At 39.0% G+C, this 21,110-nt stretch overlaps 1 protein-coding gene across 4 annotated transcripts in view; it reads left to right on the top strand.

Moving 5' to 3' along the window:
- Positions 1 to 1,338: 1,338 nt before the first annotated feature.
- smarcd3b (SWI/SNF related, matrix associated, actin dependent regulator of chromatin, subfamily d, member 3b) overlaps positions 1,339 to 21,110 on the top strand; it is a 43,382-nt gene continuing 23,610 nt past the window's right edge. Inside the window, exons 1-2 of one of the 4 annotated variants that reach the window (XM_059327362.1) lie at positions 1,339 to 1,556; positions 13,475 to 13,695. In XM_059327362.1, coding sequence (XP_059183345.1) covers positions 1,479 to 1,556; positions 13,475 to 13,695 — 299 coding nt within the window. In that variant the 5' untranslated portion in view covers positions 1,339 to 1,478. The remainder of the gene's footprint in view (positions 1,557 to 13,474; positions 13,696 to 21,110) is intronic. The other 3 variants (XM_059327365.1, XM_059327361.1, XM_059327364.1) reach the window with 3 other exon arrangements.

Genomic DNA, 21,110 nt, shown 5'->3' with positions numbered 1-21,110 from the left:
GGAAACAATAACAGTGACAATTCGCCGTCATGTGTCACAAGCCATGTCCCCCCCACCCCACTTTGAATCTGCCCCACTTCAACTCCTTTGTCATTCAAATAACCTCATGAATATTTCACTCCCCTCATCTGACGGCTGGAAGAGAGGAGGGAGAGAAGAGAGAGCAGAAGGGGACATGAAAGAGTCATAATCTTCAACATGGCGTGGTTTTTAGTCAGAGTAATGACCTGTGTGGCAACGGGGCGAAGCTCAGGCTTGTGTGTAATTGGAGTGTGAGACATTGCAGCCTTAAAATCCCAGCACACAGGAACAGTCAGTGTGTGTACTTCCGCTGTGCCTCAATAAGTCCTTTTATTCCTCATGTCACAGCCTCACATCTAGGGGTGTTTCTTTTCTTCTTAACCTTTCATGGGCTTAAAGTTTACTGCATTTTTTAGAAGAACTCTGTAAAAAAGAAACCTGCGAAATAACCTTAAATACACGTGTCAAGTGACACAGTCACCTTGCTGTGCAGAGCGGCCTGTTTGTTTGCCATTACTCTGTAGCCACAGCCTGCATGTAGCCTCCGGCTGACTAGTGGGTGAAAGGTAAAAGCTAATGAGGTGACTGGAGGAAATACTTCTAACCTATGAATGCACTCTGACAAAAGGGCCAGCACAGAAACACAGGAAGTGAAGGTGCTCTTGACGTGGCCTTCTGCTTTTGTGAAGTGTGAGAAAAGCTCTGCACTCAAAGGCAGACAAATATAATTCCCCTGCCTTGAGTGTCTTTCAATTGAGGAAAAAAGAACATCGCCCTCCTCCTCGTCATCATCACCACCACGTCATTACTCCATCATGTATGGCAGCTAACGTGTGTGTGTACACATGTGTTAATGATATGCAGCGTGGCCCCTTTAAGAGCCCAATGTCCTTTTTTGAGAATGAGCCCAGGACTCGGAGGTCTGTGTGCGCTGACCGTGGCCTCTGGGTTGGTCACCGTGGGGGGAAACTGCAGCAGAGAGACTGATTCTAACCTCCCCAGCCCCCGTTTAGACCAAACGGCAGCCTCGCTGCGCCGCATGCCCTTATCTACCAATGGAATGCAACAGCTGTGCGGGGGAGCGGCAGGGTGGGCTGGCTGAAACCCCCCTGCCAGACCCCCCTGCACAGCCTCTTCCCCCCCTACCACCACCCCTCCACCTCCAAGCGACGTGCCGGGCTCCTGAAAGGCAGCTCAACTAAAAAGTGAGCTAGACACAGTGAGAGACTCGGCAGGGCTGCTGCACATTCAAAATAGAGTCAGAGGGAGGGAAGAGAGAGAGAGAGAGAGAGAGAGAGAGAGAGAAGGAGAGTCAGGGACAGCCAGTGCTGTAAAGGAGAGCACAAAGAGAAGGAAAGTGGAGCAGGGGAGGGGAACAGGAGGCTGGGTGAAGGGAGAGGGAAAGACAAAAGAAGGAGAGGGGAGACATAGCAGGGTGAACGGAGGGGACTGAGCAAATGGCTACGGAGGAGACGGCGGGGGGAGCCAGGAAAGCCACCAAGAGCAAACTGTTTGAGTTCCTGGTCCATGGAGTGGTGAGTGGCGCTGTCCGTCATTCCTGTGAAGGGAGCTGGCATGCATCTGTGTGTGTGTGTCTATGTGTGTGTGCATGAGTCGGCGCAGCAGCAGCAGCAGCAGCAGCAGCGGCGGCGGCGGTCTGTGCGTGAGAGATAGCTGGGTAAAGCTGGCCATGTGAAGGTTATTTCCAGCCCCCCTGGATCCCAGCCTGTTAGGAGATGGCTTGAGAGAACAAGAAGTGGAGCAGCATGGATGGATGGAGCTGAGCAGGAGAAGGATGGAGAGCAGAGGATTTCTAACACACACAGAGAGGGAGAGAGAGAGAGAGAGACATGGATAATTGTAGGAATAGAAGCTAAGCAGCAGCAGCAGAAAGCAGCCAGCTCCCCCTTTGGCTAACAGAGGAGCACACTGCTTCCCTGAGAGTCACAGACAGAAGGGGGGAATGACGAGTCCACTCATAACAACACAGTCAGAGTAGCCTTCCAGGCGGCGTGTCGGTGGTTGGTGGAAGGATTTGAACCTGTAAGGTCACGAGACAAACGGACATAGTAGCAGTAGTAGACTGAGCTGAGGCACACGGCCAATCCTGGAAATCATGCAGAACAATCGGCCCATTCATGTGAAGCTAGCGTGAAATGTCAAGTCAAGTGTTGCTCACGGTTAGAGGTTAGGCAACTAATATTACCATGCTCTACATTAATAACACAACATGGAGGGCAGCTCATTTTTCTAATGAGCTGAATGAATCAGGAGGATGGTTTAAAAACATAGTGACAGTTGAAAGTTTTAGCAGATGGATGTGGCTTTGACATTGACTCAAGTGTGTTAATAAACCAGTGATTTATGGCAGTGATTCATAACCTTTTTGTGCAAAAAAAAAATGTGACTAATGTTGTCACAAAACTGTTTTCTTTTTTCTTGATACTTTTAAAAAATATTGGAAATTTTCAATATTGCTGCGGTAAATTGACACAACATTGAGGGCATGAAAGGATTTTTATTGAATATAAATACAAAAAGTCTATAAAAAACAGCTTTTCTTTCCTTTGGTGATTAGAAAACAACAGCAGAATGATAATAATTCAAACTTTTACATTAATTAACCTGTCAGAGAGAGGAAAGAGCAAAAAAAGTGCAGCTGGTATCTGTATTTCAATACTGCGGAGACCAAATACAGGAACTGTATATCGACATTAATCGACCTTTTATGTGACGTTTCTGCGGCTACTTTTTTTATTGCAGTGTCAAAATATTGTAGAAACCCATTAAACCTTCCCAAAACTTGAGGTGACATCTTCATGTTTTGTTTTGTTCGACTAAATATCTAAAACCCGGTGATGTTCAGTTTTATTTGATATGTGACAAAGAAAAACCTCAGATTGGAAAAGCTGTAAACAAACAAATTTAAATTTAGCTGTTTTTGCCTGAAAACACTGTTTGGGGGGGGGGTATTTTGTGCCGTTATTGAAGGACTGACAGTAGAGAGATGACAGGATATTAAGGGAAAGAGAGTTGGGAAACAACAGAGCAATTAGAGTCCTTGAAACCTCAATCTGGGGGCGTTGCGGTTCATGTTCTGTGGCTTGAACCCCTCGGCCAACAAGATGATTTTAATGGGTGTGGGAGGTAAAACACACAGCATTTCACAATAAAAGCACAAAGGTTAGAAAAAAGTCCAAGTAAAGAATCGTGCATTTGTGCAGCTGAATTTCCTACCCTGTTAATCATCTGGCAGAGTTTATAGGGTTGCATTTTGTCATAATTCTTGAGTGCTTTCTATGCTTTTGATTAAGTTGAACTGAATTCTGAGCAGATCCTGAGTCACTTCCTAATCCTCTTATACATTGAGAAGGTCAAAAAAGACTTTCTTGTAGTTATTTGTTCAATCGTAGAATGATATCCCATTCTCTTCCTTTGAATAGATGTATATTTTGAGGTGTTTTTATCACCTTCAGTAGAGAGCTGACAGTAGAGAGATGGCAGGATATGAGGGGATAGACGATAGATGGAAAACAACCAGAATCAGGGACGTTGTAGTTCATAGTCGGCACTCGGGTGCCTCTTTCAATCATTGTCAGAGACTTGAAGAGACTGGTGCACAAAGTTTAGAGACAAGATGAAAGGAATGAGAGGTCTCTGCAGCTGAATTTTGCATTTTCTCACCTTCTAGCCCCAGAAATCAACTGCTAAAACCTGAAAGTTTCTGGTTAAATGCCTGAAATAAGGTCCGTGGTCTGTAGCTTAATAGTTTTCACGTCATTAAAAAAACTCCACACGTAAACTTTGAAGCTTTTTCGTATCTTAAAAAAAAGACATTTGTTACCAAGTGACTAAACGGGACTACAGAGTCTGCAGGGGACATTAAATGACATCATGGTGGAGACGCTGGAGTCATGTGACAGCGGTGTAGTTAATTTATAGCTAAGTTAGTTTTTACTTGTGGTGATTGCATTCATGCTTTGAAAATCATAAAAGCGGTGTTTATTTGTGAGGATAAACTTGCTAAACAAAATGTGTAATTATAATGAACTCTTTTTTTGCCACAGAGCTTATGTTCTGCAATAATACAAAAATCCAATGGAAAAATCTTGTTGGTTTTTTGTTAAAGCTCACTTGCGCACAAAGAAATGTAATTCCTGCACCAGTCTGCTCACAACCACTTCAAATCATATTATATATCTTATACTGTAAAGTTGAAGTTTCTAGGGCTCAAACGATAACTAGATGAGATGTGAGAGACTATTCGTTGAATCTGCAATTGACAAGGTTCTTGCAAGTCTAGAAAGTTTGGAAAAATGCAGAATTTTAATTGTTAGGTTTACGAATATGTTTGAATTCCTTGAAAAATGCTTGATTTTCAACATAATCTTGAGTTTAATCAACACAATCACTCATATAAACCAAAAACTTTGTAATATTTGATATAAATTTATCTCGTAATCATATTTATTTGTTGTTTCCTGGTTGAAGTAGTTTTTTTTCTTTGGCAACACAAGGGAATCTGTGTTTTTGTAATAACATATATAGTGACAACTTAGATGTGATGATTAAGGCCTTTTTGAAACTAGGTACCTTGAAGGTGCTTGACAAATGCTTGAATTTTACCCTTCAGTGTTATTCAGAAGAGTTATTTGTGAAATTTTTGTCATTTTGAAAGCGAAAATGCTAAAAATGCACTGTTGGTGGCTTCTCAAATGTGAATATCTGCTCTTTCTTACTGCTTTTATCATGGTTAGCTGAATATTTTAGGGTTTTGCCTGCTTGGGTCAAATAAAACAAGCAATTTGGCTTTCGGGGGGAAGTGTGATGAGCATTTCTCACTCTTTTCTGACACTTATGGACCTAACAATTCATCGAAACGGTAATCAATATTGACCTAACTCCTACATGCTGTCTCATTCTGGATGTGTTTTTTTACTTTCCGCTGAACTGAATTCCACCTTTGCGCAGATCCTGAAACTTGGCATCACTTCCTAATCCTCAAGTACACGGAGAAGGTCAAAGAGACTTTGTTTGTCAAATCCTTTTATGTCTCAAAAATCACAGAAGCCGCTCGGCTCCCAGGTCTGATTTTCAGTGTTTTAATCAGCACTGATGTTGGGCGTACTGACACCAGGTAGATTTATACACTGGAACAAGATGAGGTATTGTCTCTTTGACAGGAGCGGTCATTACAGGGGCTTTGGAGCCGAAGCCCTGCGCGCAGAGACAGACTTTAGGAAACAATGGACCAGGTGATTGATGAGCCAGATGAGTGTGTCCTCTCAACAGACCAATTAACCTTGATGAGGTTCTGGCTGCTCCAAGCCAAATATTTCCCTCTACTTATTTTTCTTTCATGCTCTCCCTCTCCCCTCTCTCTTCTTTCTCTCTCTCCCCCACATTAAAAGATGGAAAAGTCTTGTTGTAACAGTTGCGGCAGGTTCCTCGTTGTGTATACTGCAGGAAGGAGAAATATTTATACTATGGGATATGGGGACGATTTGGCGCAGTTTGTTAGCTTGTGGCGAGGGATGACGTTTCACCCCTTCACGAGGCACAGAAACATACATGCACAGACGCACTTACACACACATAAGAGTATAAATATATGCGCACATTGTTGTGGTTTCCGAAGGTCGAAGTGTTCCTGCCTCCCAGCAGCCGTGTGTGTTGTGGGGGAGAGTGTTTGGCCGAGGTCTGGTTCTGGGACTGATGGGTGGGCTGAAGGCCTGGCTGAGGTCTCTTCCTCTTTCTCTCTCATTATCTGCCTCACCTCCCCCCCTGCTGTCTTACTTCTCTGTCTCATGTGTGTGTGGTGTGTGTGTGTGTGTGTGTGTGTGTGTGTGTGGAGGTCAGCGAGGGCCGACGTGATGAGAAAAGCCTTCCAGCGCTCTGCGTGGGAAACCCTGATAAGCTAAAACATAATATGACACACTGTAGCGTTGTCGTCTGTGAATTGCGAGTGTGTTTGTTTGAGACCTTTGGACACGAAATTCAACTTTAATCTCAAATCTGCATCATTAGAACTGGACTACTCGCCCGAAAGAGTAATATGTAATGTTTCTGCATTGAAATGTCTTAAAAAGACTGGAATTATGTTGTATATTTTGTTGAGTTGTGTTTCTACATTACACCAAATGTTCAACAATTATCAAATCCAGACAAATCCGTGATTTTCATCAAGGACCTGTCCGTCATCTCTCAGTAATGTCCTATATTATTCATTGCATTGTGTGCCAGGAGTTGTCATGAATTTACTTTTCATCCCGTTTTAAGCAACATTTTTATGACTTTAGATCTTAGGATAAAGCAGACACAAGTTGAGCAAACGTTAGAAACACTGAATTTTAACCCTGGAAGTAGGAATGGGCGTTTGGAGAAACCTGCCAACTCGATTATCTATAAAGTTAACGATCAATTCATTGATTAATAGATGCATGCATACATAAATAATAAAATAAATAAATAAAAGCTATATATACAGGATTATGCAAAGCCGCTTTTATTTAAGAGACTTAGACTGTAAAGATAATGTCAAGGAGCTCAGTGTTTTATGTTTTAGCCCCAGAAGAGGCATGAGGTTAGTTTTCACAGTATTCTTGCATATTTCAGTGTGTTTTGTGTTTAAATAAGTTTTGGATAAATTAAACCTAGTAATTCATGCTAGCACGGGTTGATACAGTAAGCTAGTTGTATTCTGTGTTTTATAATTGTTATGGCAACTTTCAGTTTGCAAACTGTAGCTTTATCCAACTTACTTCTCAGCTCATTGGCTCAGCCGTGTTTCAGTTTAGTGAATACTGATACGCAGTTATAGATTAAAGTAAAATTAAAAATACACAGATCGATTAAAAATTCCACGTGATTGACCAAATTCTTAACAACCATTAATCGATCATCGATTAATGGTTGTTAAAATAGCCTGTTTGTGTGGAGAGGAGGAGACCTCTGCAGATAATTCGGCACCTCTTGAATGATCAAAACTGCAGGAATTCCTGCAATGCTGTTGTTATTGTTTCGATTGAGAGATCCCATAATGGCAGAAAATTACATATTGCACGTTTAAAGTGAGACGCTTCAGGTAAAAACCTCTTGTTTTCATGCACTGGTCAATTTTAAGACTTCCATCTCAGGTCTCCTTTGATCCAAAATACTCATTTAGGTGTTTATTTTGCTAAACTATGCCTAAATGTGTCTGTAGTTTTCTTCTAAATTCACCAAAAGTTAGCATTAGATAAAGCTTCATTTGCATAATTAAACATAATATTTTAGAAAGCTTGTAATATATAAAAGGTTGTCTTAATGTTATTGATCAAATGTGGAAGTTTCATGGTGATGTTAGTTAAATTCAGGTGTAGTGCGTCCCTTAAAGGGCCAGTTAACCCAGATTACAGAACCATGGTGTCTATTCCTGCAGATAGTTTTGGTTTTATCTGCCCAGACTTTGAGATATCTGGGATTTTTCTGCCTCCCTCCCAACACAAAGGAGCTGAACGAAAGTTCCTGTGGTGCTGCTCACAGCATTGAAAGTGGGATTTTAAAGGATTCAACAGCCAATCGTCTTTTTGAAAACACAATGTCCCAGTTACTCGTGATAGTCCACAGACCTTACTATGATCAATGAAATAGCTCTCTACCAAAGACACAGCCGCTGTGAAAACTGTCCAGAATTTGTTCTTTGGATAAGGACCGACAAAAACACGATTTTTGGAAAGAGACGTCTATGATGAATCATATTAAATGTGATTTTATTTCTGTGTATCTCAAATGAGATTCCATTTACGGTTATTGTATTGAAGTGCAGGCAGATATTACAGAGATGGTTATCTTTAAATCTCACGTTCATATATACCACTCAAAGATTCAAGATGCTTGATTAAAGAAAAACAGTAAATAGTTAAGAGAAAACACATCAAATATAATATAATATAAAAAACAAATAAATAAATCCATTAAAAACAGTTAAAAGTTAAAAGTTATATAAAAATAGTAGAATCACTTAATAAATCAATATAAATCAACAATATAAAAATACTTAGATATATAGAAATATAAGAATATTAAATATAAAAAGCAATAAATAAATCCATTAAAAGACAGTAAATATATAGAGAAATATTAAATATAGTAAAATATAAGAGGGAATAAATAAATCTATTTAAAACAGCAAATTATCCATCTACAAAATATAAAAAAATACAGTTAAAAGCAATAAATAAATCCATTAAAAACCAGTAAATATATAGAGACATATTAAATATAATTAAATATAATAATAAAATATAAGAGGCAACAAACAAATCCATTAAAAAGCAGCAAATGCCTATAAAATATAAAAATATAAGAAGATAAAATATAATAAGCAATAAATAAATCCATTAAAAACAGTAAATATATAGAGACATATTAAATATAATAAAATATAAAAGGGAATAAATAAATCTATTAAAAACAGCAGATGTAAAATGTCATATCAAAAATATTGAAAAAAATACATATCAGTAGTGTAAAATACATATATGTTTAAGGCAAATATTAATTTTGAGGCAATAAATATTGCATTAAAAATAAATTCTCCCATGTAAGTCATCTGAATTTCTGATAAAACATTTTTATTGATTTATTTCATTTGTAACTTCTTCGGGGTTTTTTTCCCTGTTTTTGTACAGTTCATTGATGATAAATTGATGAAAGTTTGAACCCTAAATTATGACTCACGTCACATTCAAGGAACCTGATATTTTACCAGATTTGTTTCCTATCTGAGCTTTTAAAAAGGGACCATCCATGTTACAACCCACAGACTCGTATGTTTAGTACAGTGTGGGTTAAGTTTGGCCTCTTCAAATCCCTCCAGAGATGCCAACACACTTCTCAGATATCCATCCACATGGCAGATTCGATTGCTGGCAGAGCTCCGGGCAGAGTGTTGGAGTCGGTTCAGCAGGTCAGATTATAAAGTACCACTCATTGTGTGTGTGTGGATTTAGGGGAAATTCATCCTACACATTATCCAGCTATGGTTTTCTCTATCTGTTATCTGAAAGGCTCAGATTCTCCAGACAGACGCTTGTAACAGAAGTCTGGCTGCTGAGAGTCTAGCCTGTTTGGGTGTTATTGTCCAGCTTAGGTAGGCAGCAGACAGGAGAAGGAGGGCTCTGTTAAAGCTCCGCAAGGTGACAACATCGGAGCAGGAGGCCCCAACCATATGTTGTCTTATCCTCTCCCGTTTGGAGACCCTTCTCAGTTGCTCTGACCCCCATAACGTCCCCTCCCCCCTCGCCATGCAAACTCCCCGCCAGAGTGACAGCGCCGCCTGCTCCAGCTTATCACTGGATCTCTGCTTGGTCACCGTTTCAAAGGGCACGTAATACGTCAGCTTCCCGTGTGCTGTCATAGTCTGTTTTCAGTTATTGAACCTCCCCGTGAATACATGTATTTACACTCAGACGCGTATCTAGTTGTTGAGCCCTCCTCTGCTGTTTATTACCTTCTTCTTTGTTTGTTTTTTTACGTGTGTTTGTGGACAGTCTAAAGATCAAATCGGATACGTGTTTTTTTTCGTGCACTAATCCACATTTAGAGGTGACAAGCTTTGTGAAATGCTGGAAAAAACGCGAGGTTATGAAACTCCTGATTTGTATCCTTCAGCTGTCCTCTCTCTCTCTCTCTCTCTCTCTCTCTCTCTCTCTCTCCCTCTTCAACATTTTCATTCTGTTACAAAACCTAGCCGGCAGTTTCTGTGCAGATTTGAAAGAGGACTTTTGCAAGGTGACGGTTAAACATTTGGGTCTGCAAAATCACTTCTCCACTTTAAAAAAAAACACATTTAGATATGTTTTTTTGTGTGTAATAAAATAAAAAGATTACCCTCATGCTTTAATGTGACACATTTTGTTCTTTTTTGGAATATTAACAGTTATATATTAACTGAGGAAACTGTCAATCATTGTCATATTTGTGCTCATAATTCATTTACTCAAGTGCTGGGAAATACTTTTCATTTCACTGCACTTATTTAGGTTTTTATATACAAAGCTTGTGATTATCCTATGAAATATGATGCATCGTTATAGATCAAAACGTACAACAGTCAGGGCAGGTTTAACCCGGGCAGAAGTGAGCCTTAGTTCTTTGAACAATAAAAAACGTTCCCCAAGCCCAAAAAAAACCTTTTGTCAACTTTTTTTAACTTATTTTTTACTTGGTGACAGTCTGTAACTGTTGGAGACGTGTATGCATTATATGGCTGGGCATTATGACGATATATATAATTTCAAGGATGTAGAAAAATATAGAATAGGAATTATATCTATCGCCATATTGCGGCAGAACTGTCTTACTGCAAATTCATGACATTTGCACAGCACTTTATGTTCTGATCCTTGCAAGTGAAAGCTTTTATTATTATTTTTCAATTCCTTTGCCCAAACACACATAAAAAGTCTGATGATTCAATCATGTTTTAGTTTTCTTGGTAGGTTTTGCAGGGAAAAAAAATAGCTGTATCATGAATTGTTCCCCAGCTTTTAAAAAAAAATCTAGATTTTTTTTTGCCCAACCGTAGTATCACCTGAAATATTAAAGGTATTTAAGTCAAATAAAAGCTTCAGTTCGGGCATTTTTTTTTACAACATTTTGCATTTCAGAAGGATTTAAATGTATTTTTAAGTACATTATGCTGCAAATACTTTAGTACTAAAGTAATATTTTACTTCAGTCAGTGCAGGACTTTTAGAAAGGATGAATCATTTTACATTGCAGTATTGCTACTTTTATTTAAGTAAAGGAAGTGATTTATTTTTTTTTCAACAGTGCTGCATTCAAAGGAATAAATTGTATTATATAAGCAGACAAACAGCTTTACCACAGTCAGGGGTCTGAGCTGTGGTTCAAAGGATCCAGAGGATTTTTTTTTTTTTATCACACAAACTCCAATTTGGTTTCAGACAATAAAGTGAGGCAGGAGGGACGCAGCTGTCGCAATGGGAGTGACAAGCACAGGTGAGAGTTCCCCAGTTGTTCCCAGACGTCAAAACGGGAGTGTGATACTGTGGGCTCTGACACTGTTTGCATTGTTTAAGAGCTGTGTGTGTGTGTGTGTGTTTGTGAGAGAGAGAAATAGCTTTTAAAAAAAAAACCTTCCTTTAGTCTATTTTTCAGCTGTTAAACCAGTTTTTTGTTAAAAGCGTTCAACAGACCAAGAGAGAAAATGAGATAGAAACAAAACAATGCTGCTTTTTCTCGGTCCATTTACTGAAAAACCAGCATTAGTCATCTTTAAACAAGACAGAATAAGACAGATCTCTGCTCTAGTATCAGTTTTCAACTGCTGGCTTCAGCTCAAATGACTGTATGTCTCACCGCTGGCAGATTGATTTCACTGACACTTTTAGGGCTCAAAAGTTTCCTAAAGTACATGCTCCATATTTCATGTTGGTCCCTAACGGCGACTATCTAACACAAACAAATTCCGTATTGGATTGCGCATCTTTTAAAGCTTTTCCCCACACGGTTTCTTTCATGTCTGCAGCCCCAGATGGAAAAGATTCAAAACAGAAATTGTGTAAATTGACGTCACAGAGTTGCTCAGAGTGTGTTCATGTTTACCAGCTTAGCTGTTGTTTGATTACTAAAAGATTAACAGAGGTTACAAAATGTTAGAAAAGTTAGCGGACTCTCTGGTCACAAAAGACACAAAAGACACCACAATTTATTTTTTTAACCTTATGGAGTTTTGGGCTATTTTAGCCATTTTTTTAATCACTTTTCACCACAAAAATATGTTTACCATGCTGTGTTTGGTACTTTTTTCAGCACAACTTCACCACCACTACCAGATTTGTTTTTATAATCACTTTTAACACACAAAAAAAAACACATAAAAGCTTTTTTTTACTTACTACAACAATATAAAATCATGTTCAATGAAGAATTTGAAATGTTGCAAATGTGAACACAGGTTGCAAATATAACATATAAGACGTACAATGAAGAGAACATCTAGTTTTATATATTTTTACTAAATATATTTGACGTTATCTCCGGTTTTACTTGGCCGATCATCGTCACACAAAAACTGGCATGGTTTTTTAAGTCAGTACTTCAGAGGGAAGTTGATGACAGAGATCAACACAGTTTGGTTATTACTTCTGACTTCTGTTTCAGGAGAGGATATTTGACGTTTTGTCTTCAATCAGGCAGGATGGAAAAATATGTGACGTACATTATTTGTGTGACAAACAATCGGGTAATAAGAAAGGAAGTGGACCGTATCATCAGAAACACGCCTCTCACTTGACTCCGGCAGTAATCGAATCATATTCAGCAAAATGCAGAACAACTTTGCTCGAGTTTGTAGAATCTCTACAGAGAGAAACAGCACGACGAACAGTTCTACCACCATCATTGTTTTGAATCCACTCGTTTGTTTTGTTTTCCATTTAACCTTTATTTTACCAGGAAGTCCCTTGAGATTGAAATCTCTTTTTTGAGGGAGACCGGGCCAAGATTGGTTGCAAGTTACAGATTAAAATGACAGTGACAATACATGGCAACATATAATAAAAACAGCTGAAAAGAAAAAAAATAGGCAATGCACACATTATACATACAAGAAGGTACTGAGTCCAACTCAGGTAAAACAAGTGCAATTTTCAGTTACTGTACACATACTGCTGCTGCTCTGTTACACAGCACTACCATCTCCTCCCACTTCTTTCCTGCAATGCCGGATTGCAATGTGAATGGATATTACGACATTGGGGTATCAGTATGAATTAGAGGTGTGAATCAGCCCCACGATACGATTTTATCCCGATACTTGAGTCACGATATGATATTATTGCGATTTAAGGCATTTTGCAATACAATGTGTTGCGATTTGACTGTTTAACTGCATTTTGTGTCCACAAAATTAAATTCAATCACATGGTGCATCAGATTCATTAGATCTAGTTACTTCTAGTTGATACCAGTATCTCCAGTATATTCTGAAACGTGATGCGGCCTTCAGAAAAAAACAAAAACGGTGAAAATACTAAGGGTCAGAACGCTAAATATCGATACTTGGCGGCTATGAATCGAAATATAATTTTGCCATGCAAAATATTGCGATACTATGCCATATCGATAGTATTTTCCCCCACCTATAGTATGAATGTCCTAAGGTGAAATGACAGCAGAGCTCGTTACGGCACTTTTGCAGAAACGCAGTATGAAAAAGTCTTGTGTTTCAGCTCTGACTTTGTGATTTTGTCACATAAAATGTTCCTCTCCTGTGTTCACCTCGAATCTATCAGAAGGAAATGCATGAAAGTTTGATTGATCCAACGTTTCCTTTCCCTGTATTTTTAGAACTAATTAGTGATTGTAATTAATCAGAAAACACAGGGGAGATGTTTTTCTACATGTATGTGACACGTCCTCTCTCCATGTCTCCTCTCCCCAGCGTCCTGGCATGCCGTCTGGAGCGAGGATGCCCCACCAGGGAGCTCCCATGGGCCCCCCCGGCCCCCCGTACGGAGGGAGCCCGGCGGTGCGGCCCGGCCTGCCCACCCCGGTGATGGAGCCCAGCCGTAAGAGGCCTGCCCCCTCCCAGCAGGTCCAGCAGCAGCAGCAGCAGCAACAGCAGCAGCAGCAGCAGCAGGCCGTCCAGAGCCGGGCCAGAAAGTGAGTCTGATACCAGCCGACCTCTCAACCACTACCTAAACACTGCACGGCTCCGTATAGGACTCCTTATTTGTCTGCTTTTTGTGTGGAATGGTTGAGATCATGAAGAGGCTGGGGTTACACTTTGAACTTTACTAGTTTTGGCACAAGATCCTCAAAACCAAACATGGAAATGGTCGTGAATCATGTGCAGGCGATGTAGTAAGAGCTGGGCATCGAACCACAATATCTTTTAGCCCCAATCGCACCAAATACCAAAAGCTAGTATGAAATTCTTTGTCAGATTCTATGTGGTTTTAACTTATTTTCTGATCAAACAAACCCAGATTAAAGTAATCATTTGCCTGAATGACATAAAATCTAAAATTAGGAAAACACTCTCAAACTGCTGCTTTGTGTTAAGACGACATTCAACACAGGGGATTTGAGAAGTTTATGTTTTTATGATAAAGAAAATAAATGTATAGTCATGAATGTGCTCCTGAAACATACGTATTATACCAGCACCAGCATCAAAATATTTCTACATATACACATTCCTGCTGTTAAAACCGTAGACTGGATTAAACAACTCCTGGCTAATACAAAAATAGCCATGAAGGATAAGCTTCTTGGCATGAATGTTTGTACAAAATTTAATTGGAATGCACCTAATACTTATTATATTTCAGTCTGGACCAAAATGGTGAAACAAGTGACAAAATATTTGCAGAAATGTGAAGATTCTTTAATTTTGTTCTGTTTTCTGTCAATGTAAATTGAATTTCTCCAGGTTTCAGACTTTTTTTAGACCAAAACCAATTGAAGTTATGATGCCCGTTTTTCCCTATTTCATAATTTAACAAACATGATCAGAAGACAGAGTACCGAGAAATAAGGGTAAGATGAAATAAAAGAGCTACTAAAGTGAAGAAACACAACCCCCTTATTTTTTAAATTATAAGTGCACTTTCCTGCTTGTAGTGTTTCATTCAGAATTTCTTTGAATAGATTTAATGTTGAGTTTAATGATCAAGATGCATTTCTTTGCAGCATTTTGTATCCACAAAATTAAATTCAATCAAGAATTCTTTTGTCAAATAAGAGAAAAGAGCTAAAAGTCTTTTTTTCACTTCAGCCTTTTTATTTCTCCACAATGAGTCAAACATAAAACATAAAAACATATAACTTTGCAGTGTTATTTTGACATCTTCCCGACATGAGGTCCTGATGCATGGTGCCTATAGATTCCTTACATCTTCCGTTTAATGTGATACCAGTGTCTCCAGTATATTCCTAAAAATAAGCCCACTACAGCCACCCAAAAAAACAGAAACGGTGAAAATACTGACGACCTGCTGGCGCTAAATATCGATACTTGGGGTCCATGAATCGATGTAATATTACCACCCAAAATATCGCTTTACTATGCTGTATCGATTTTTTTCTCCACCTCTACAGTTTACCTATTTTTCTACATTTTAAACAACCGTGGATTGATAAAAAGAGAATGATTATAACTTGTAGCCTTTTGCTAGAAGACCACCACCGTGGACACACCTGTACTAAACGACCATTTCCACTCTTGATCTCCTAAAATCCGATCTCAAAAACCACATTGCTGAGAAGTGAAACCACAGCCTTTGTATGCCCCCTTTAAGCTTTTCATTCCAACCTTTTTTTCGATTCTCTCCCCAACTGCCTCTCATTATTTGTTGCATCCTTTGCCTTGCTCACCGCTCTGTGCATCCACTCCTCACGCTGTGACTTAACGTTTCTCCTCTCGTTCACTCTTCACGCGTCTTTGTTGTCGTCTCGTTTGGTCTCATCTGTGTGGCGTCCACGCTGCTGTCTGCAGGCTCGAGTACTCCTTATAGTGTGATCTATTGTTTGCTATTTGACAAAGGATCTGAACATCAGTATCCCAGACACACACACACACACACACAGAGTGGATGGAGGAGACGAGTATGTGGCAGGTATGGTCATTAGGAAGAGGATCAATATGCGCACTCAGTGGACCTCTGTCTCTCTCCGTTTCATTCTCTCAGTATCTGCAGCACGATTGATCCACTTACAATTAAGCGGGCTTGTCGAACAGGTCAGGGGAAATGTTGTCCTGCGTCGAGGCCTCAACCCCCCGAGCGGCCCCGGCTGGCTGCCGAGGGTCTGATCGATGGTCCAGGGTGACCCGGTCCAGGTGTCTCAGCCTCTCTGCTGCTCTGTCGAGAAGAGAGGGTGTGTTTGTGTGTGTGTGTGTGTGTGTGTGTGTGTGTGTCCTCTGGCGCTCCGGCTCGACTCAGACCCCACGACGCTGCCAGCTGAGGGCGGGCCACCTGTGTTTGCAGTGTCATTGAGCCCTTATGGTCCCAGCGACACAGCGCTGTCCTACGCAAAGCTGCTGCTAAAAATAGGATTTCATTCCGGTTCGCTTTGCATAAAGCACTATGAATACTCAACCTTGTGTCCTTAGAATAACATTTATATACTACTTATTTATTTTCCCCAAGTACGGAAATTGTTTTGTTAACTGTAGGAAGCAGCACGTAACTCACAGGCAGCTGGCGGGGGAAGGACTTTTTACACCACGTGTGGTACTTGTAAAACATATTAATTAATATTATTTTCTCAGTATGTTAATTGAAAACATTTCACAATAAGTTAAAGCATATAGTTTAATGTCGAGGCTTTAACCTTTGTGATAAATGTGTGTCATAGCAGGCGATTCTCAGGAGGGTTCATTTTAAAACGGTAAATGTTAAAGCAGTTTATCTCATGTGTGCCTTAAAATGTTTTCACAAAATTGAGAAAAAAAGTCAAACATATTACAGCATCATTCTGGCCATAAAAGTTCAGATGTTTGTCATACTACTTTGCAGAAATGAGTTTGAAATGCATCAAAAATCTTGTAATTTGAGCATCTTTTTAAATATTTTTTTAAATAGTGAAATTAAGACAGAGCACACTGTTTCTGCATAACCAATTTTACTTTAACAATATTGATGAAAACAACAAAATATGCGGAAAGAAAACTGGATAACTAATAATAATAATATTACTATAATAATATTCATACAAGAAAAATGTCCCTTCTTTTTTTTTAATGATTTAATTTCATTGACTTTTTTATTTTTAGAAGAAACATAACAACAAGCAGCACAATATCTTGTGGAATAGATGTCAATATCGTACATGGTGAGGGCTCAGACGGACAAATAATCCAAATAAAATAGCAAAATAAGTGAATAATATATATATATTTTTTTAAAAAGGGTATACCTGAAATATTTCAGACTCTGCAATGACATGTATGAATGAAACAGCTAGAAGAACAGCAGCTCCAGATACAGACACATAGGTATGAAAAACAGAATAAGAAAATAAATTAAGACATATAGATACATCTTATACACATTCTATTCATACATTTCTGCTATTTGGCATTTATTATTAATATATTATTTTCGTGTTTGTGTGTTTTCCTGAAAGTACTCTGCATTTTTACAGATATTGCACATTGGAAAAAATATTTATTTTAGCATGTTAAAAAGGTTAAATAGGTTTTTGCGTTTTAAATTATGTAATGGAGTATGAGTCAAGGTTAAGCCTCTATAAAGTCTCTTCACATCTTTCTAAACATCTTCCTTACATTGTTCAGGATCTTCTCTGGAGCACAGTAAGATGTGTATTGATCCGGTGTCTTTGTGAGGGAGGGAGGTCAGATTTCCGGTTTACGAAAATGCATTATTTCCCAGCTGCACTGGTGAGTGAAATGAAGTGCTTAACAGAGTTATTTATTGTCAGTGGGTTCAGGTCTCTAAGCTCCTTTTTATACGACCTAAAGTTCAGATTGTTTTTTATGCCAGGCAGTTATGTATTATTGTTTTTATGAATCTGAAGGTTGAGGGTGTAATACTTCTTGAGTTGCAGTTTAGGACCTTGAGCTTGCCACGGAACTGTTCTGCAATTGTTACGAGATTTCTGTCAAATCTGGGAATCCCTTTAAACATGGCAGCCACTAAACTGACCACTTCTTAAGCTATTTTTTCATATGAACTTCAGATAAAGTCCGGAGAATCAGGTCAGGATACTGTCCGGACTTGCACTTTCACACATGTAGTACACAGCAGGAGATTGGAAATACTTTGTTTTAGGGATGGAGTATAATTAATCAATAATAGATTAATGATCATTAATTATTTGGTCGATCACATGGAATTTTTAATCGATCTGTGTATTTTTTTATTTTATCTCTGACTATGTGTCAGTACTCACTGAACTGAAACTGTAGTATGTATAAAAACATAGCAATGAATCAATTAATTGATCATTAACGTTGTAGATGCTCGAGTTGGAAGGTTACTTCCAAACGGCCATAGTAGTTAAAGATACTCTGCAGAAATCACAGTGTTTACTTTTTGTAGCTGGTTTGTAATTTAGTCACAAACAAGCGACATGTGAAAGTAGTTCCCAAATCGTGTCGTTTCTCCCGTTAGATATTTTCATCTTCATGCACATTAACCTTCTTTTTGACCCTTAATATTTATTATTCTTCCTGTTTCATGCCTACTCGCTCGCTGTTAATTCTCCAGTCAATGACCCGCTCTATTCAAAAATCAGAAATTAAACAGGCTTTGAACCACGGAGCTGGCAGGGTGAAGTCTGTTTATTGTCCGGTCCAACTGATTCAGATATTTTTCTCCATCACATGAAGTCTAGATAAGTTCAGGGTTGTTGCATATGTGAAAGGGCTTCAGTCGCCTGTTGTTTTTTCTTACATGTTTTATTACTCATTGAGCAACTTAATACCAAGATGAAGACCGTTGTCCCTGGTTCCTCCTCTGGATGAAAGCTTTATTACAAACTGTTGAACCAAACCAAACAACAACACCAAGGTACACCACCACAGTTTGGCAAAAACAACATTTTTACCTCGTGATAAGTTACTCTTTAACGATTTGCTCCTTTGTTCTTGAGAAACCAGCCTCATTTATCTGCTCTCATAGTTTGGTTCACATGTCAGGGATTTTTTTTTCTTTTTCAATTTCAATTCCAATTTATTTTGTATTTCTGATGAGCACTGAATTATTTATAAAGCCCTGATCTTTTATAACCGCTGAACTAGGGCTGTCCTCGACAAAGAATTTTTTTAGTTAGAGTTAATTGATTTAATCAACGTGTCTGTAAAAGTTTCTACTCAAAGAATTATGCAAAATCACCACTTGAAATTTTGTGATTACAGAGATGTGCTTCTACTTTTCTTGAAAAATTAGTCTTTCAGCATTAAAAAAAGCATTAAAAAATGATTAAACAGAGGAAATAGGAGCAATTAATCGACTAAGAAATTGCAGTTTTACTCTGAACATTGATCTTTGCTTTTTTTGTTGGTCTTAATCCTTGAAGTAACCTTAAAACATTCCTTGCTGCTCATGAAGCTTGGTATAGGACCCTCAGGGTTGCTTGGGGACATTGTGAGCTTCATGCGATAATGAAGCAGGCTTTTCTTTGCTTTGTCAGCTGGTTTAGGGTGCTCTACAATGGAAATGCTTCAAGGTTTGCGATTTAATTTGGAGAAATGAGTGAGAGGGTGAGAGTAGCATGCATGCTGTCTTCATCTGCACATTACTTCATCAATGCAACATCCATACATGCAGTCCAGAGCTGAACTTGCACACTGCCTGTTTTCCTTTGACACACAAGTTCACAGCGTGTCCGTCGTCAGTGTATTGTCTGTCCATGTGTGTGAAGCATGATTGTTTTGGTTCACAGAGAAACTTTGTTGAATGAGCGTGTCCCTCAGACGAGCAGGACGCCTCCCAGCTCCTCCTTCTGCTGCACTTTGTGCGTGCATGCACGCAGTTACACGCCCATCCCAGTGCCTGCCCTTGTCTGAGTCTTAGATTTTGCACCTACTAACAGACCCTTGAACTTAACACACATCCAACACACACAAACAGCCAGAACCACCAGGTGTTCCCCCTCTGACATCGTACCACGACTCTAATCGGACAACCTTCGAATCCTCACCAATTCTTAGGAAGCCGGTCGGATTCCCGGGAGCCAATGAGATGCCGGCGAGGCAGATGGACATGAGAGAGCCCCAATCAGATCCCACGCTCGGATCAAAGTAGGAGTTTATTCTGCTGCATGTCCGTTTTCTTCCGTTTGATGACTCTGGCCTATTTAGCTTTTCACCTGAGCTCAGCACTCCCTGAATGAGCTGTTTTGGCCAACCATACGTTCAGGCCGCAAAGTTGACCCCCTAAAATGTAGTGGTGCATGCTTTGGATTGGAGCATGGCATGATGGGAACAGTTTGTTTCAGCCAGAAACAGAAACATAATCAAATCTCAAACCCCCTTTAAATGATGCAGGTTTGTGTTTTCCCTTTGCAATGCACCCCCGGATATTTCAATTCTCCCTGCAGCAGGCTTGTTTCAGTATTTGGCATGCTGATGTAACATACTGCTTCACAGACCGTTGCAGTGCTCTGGGATTGGAAATTTCTCTACACTGCAAAAAAATAATAAAAAAAATCCCCTTCTACAAACAGGAAAATATATTATGTAACCTTAATAAAATGTCCACCATCAATTATGGTTGGGTGATATGATGATATACACCATATACAGGTGCATCTCAATACATTAGAATATGATGGAAAAGTCCATTTACAGTAGTTCAGGTCAAATAGCCCCAACTAAGTATTGAGTCATATAGATGGACATACTTTTCAGAGGCCATATTAAACATACTTTTTAAAATTGGTCTTTTGTAATATTCCATTTTTTTGAGACACTGAATTTTATATAATAAATTAAGACATGAAATGTTTCATTCTGTGTGTAATTTATCTATATAACGTGTTATTTCCACTTTTTGAATTGAATTACTGACATAAATAAACTTTTCTATGATATTCTAATTTATTTGATGAACCTGTACACCAATATATAGAGTTCCCTGTATTTTTATGTCTATTCCAACCCCTAGTGTCGTTCAACATTTTGTAAAATGCACTTATTCCCTTTTTTGCAAAGAGTTGAATGGGGAGATCAATACACTATCGTGCCTGCATGCTAAATATGAAGCTAGCAGCCAGTTAACCACCATCCATAACTATAACAATGTTAGCATCCACACTGAGGAACAGTTAACTTCTTACAGTGGCACCAATCAAGTGCTGCTTGCTCCAGCTGATTCAGAGCTGCAGAATAGTTACTTATGAACTGTTGTAAGTTGTCAGAAACTGCATTTGTTAAGCCCTTGATTAAGCTTAAATTTTGCTCAATTCTTGTTAATAAGGATATAAATAAAAGGATAAGAAGTGCTATGCAGCATTTAAAAATATAAATTATTGCATATCTACTAGCTTCACCAATACCCAACAAAAATCTTCACCAGACTGATAGCCAGTAGGTTAGCTAGCTGTTTCCC

The sequence above is a fragment of the Centropristis striata genome, chromosome 23 (assembly GCF_030273125.1).
Source record: "Centropristis striata isolate RG_2023a ecotype Rhode Island chromosome 23, C.striata_1.0, whole genome shotgun sequence".
Lineage (NCBI taxonomy): Eukaryota > Metazoa > Chordata > Actinopteri > Perciformes > Serranidae > Centropristis > Centropristis striata.
Note: the sequence above shows the minus strand (reverse complement) of the source record. Positions and strands in the feature narration are given on the sequence as shown.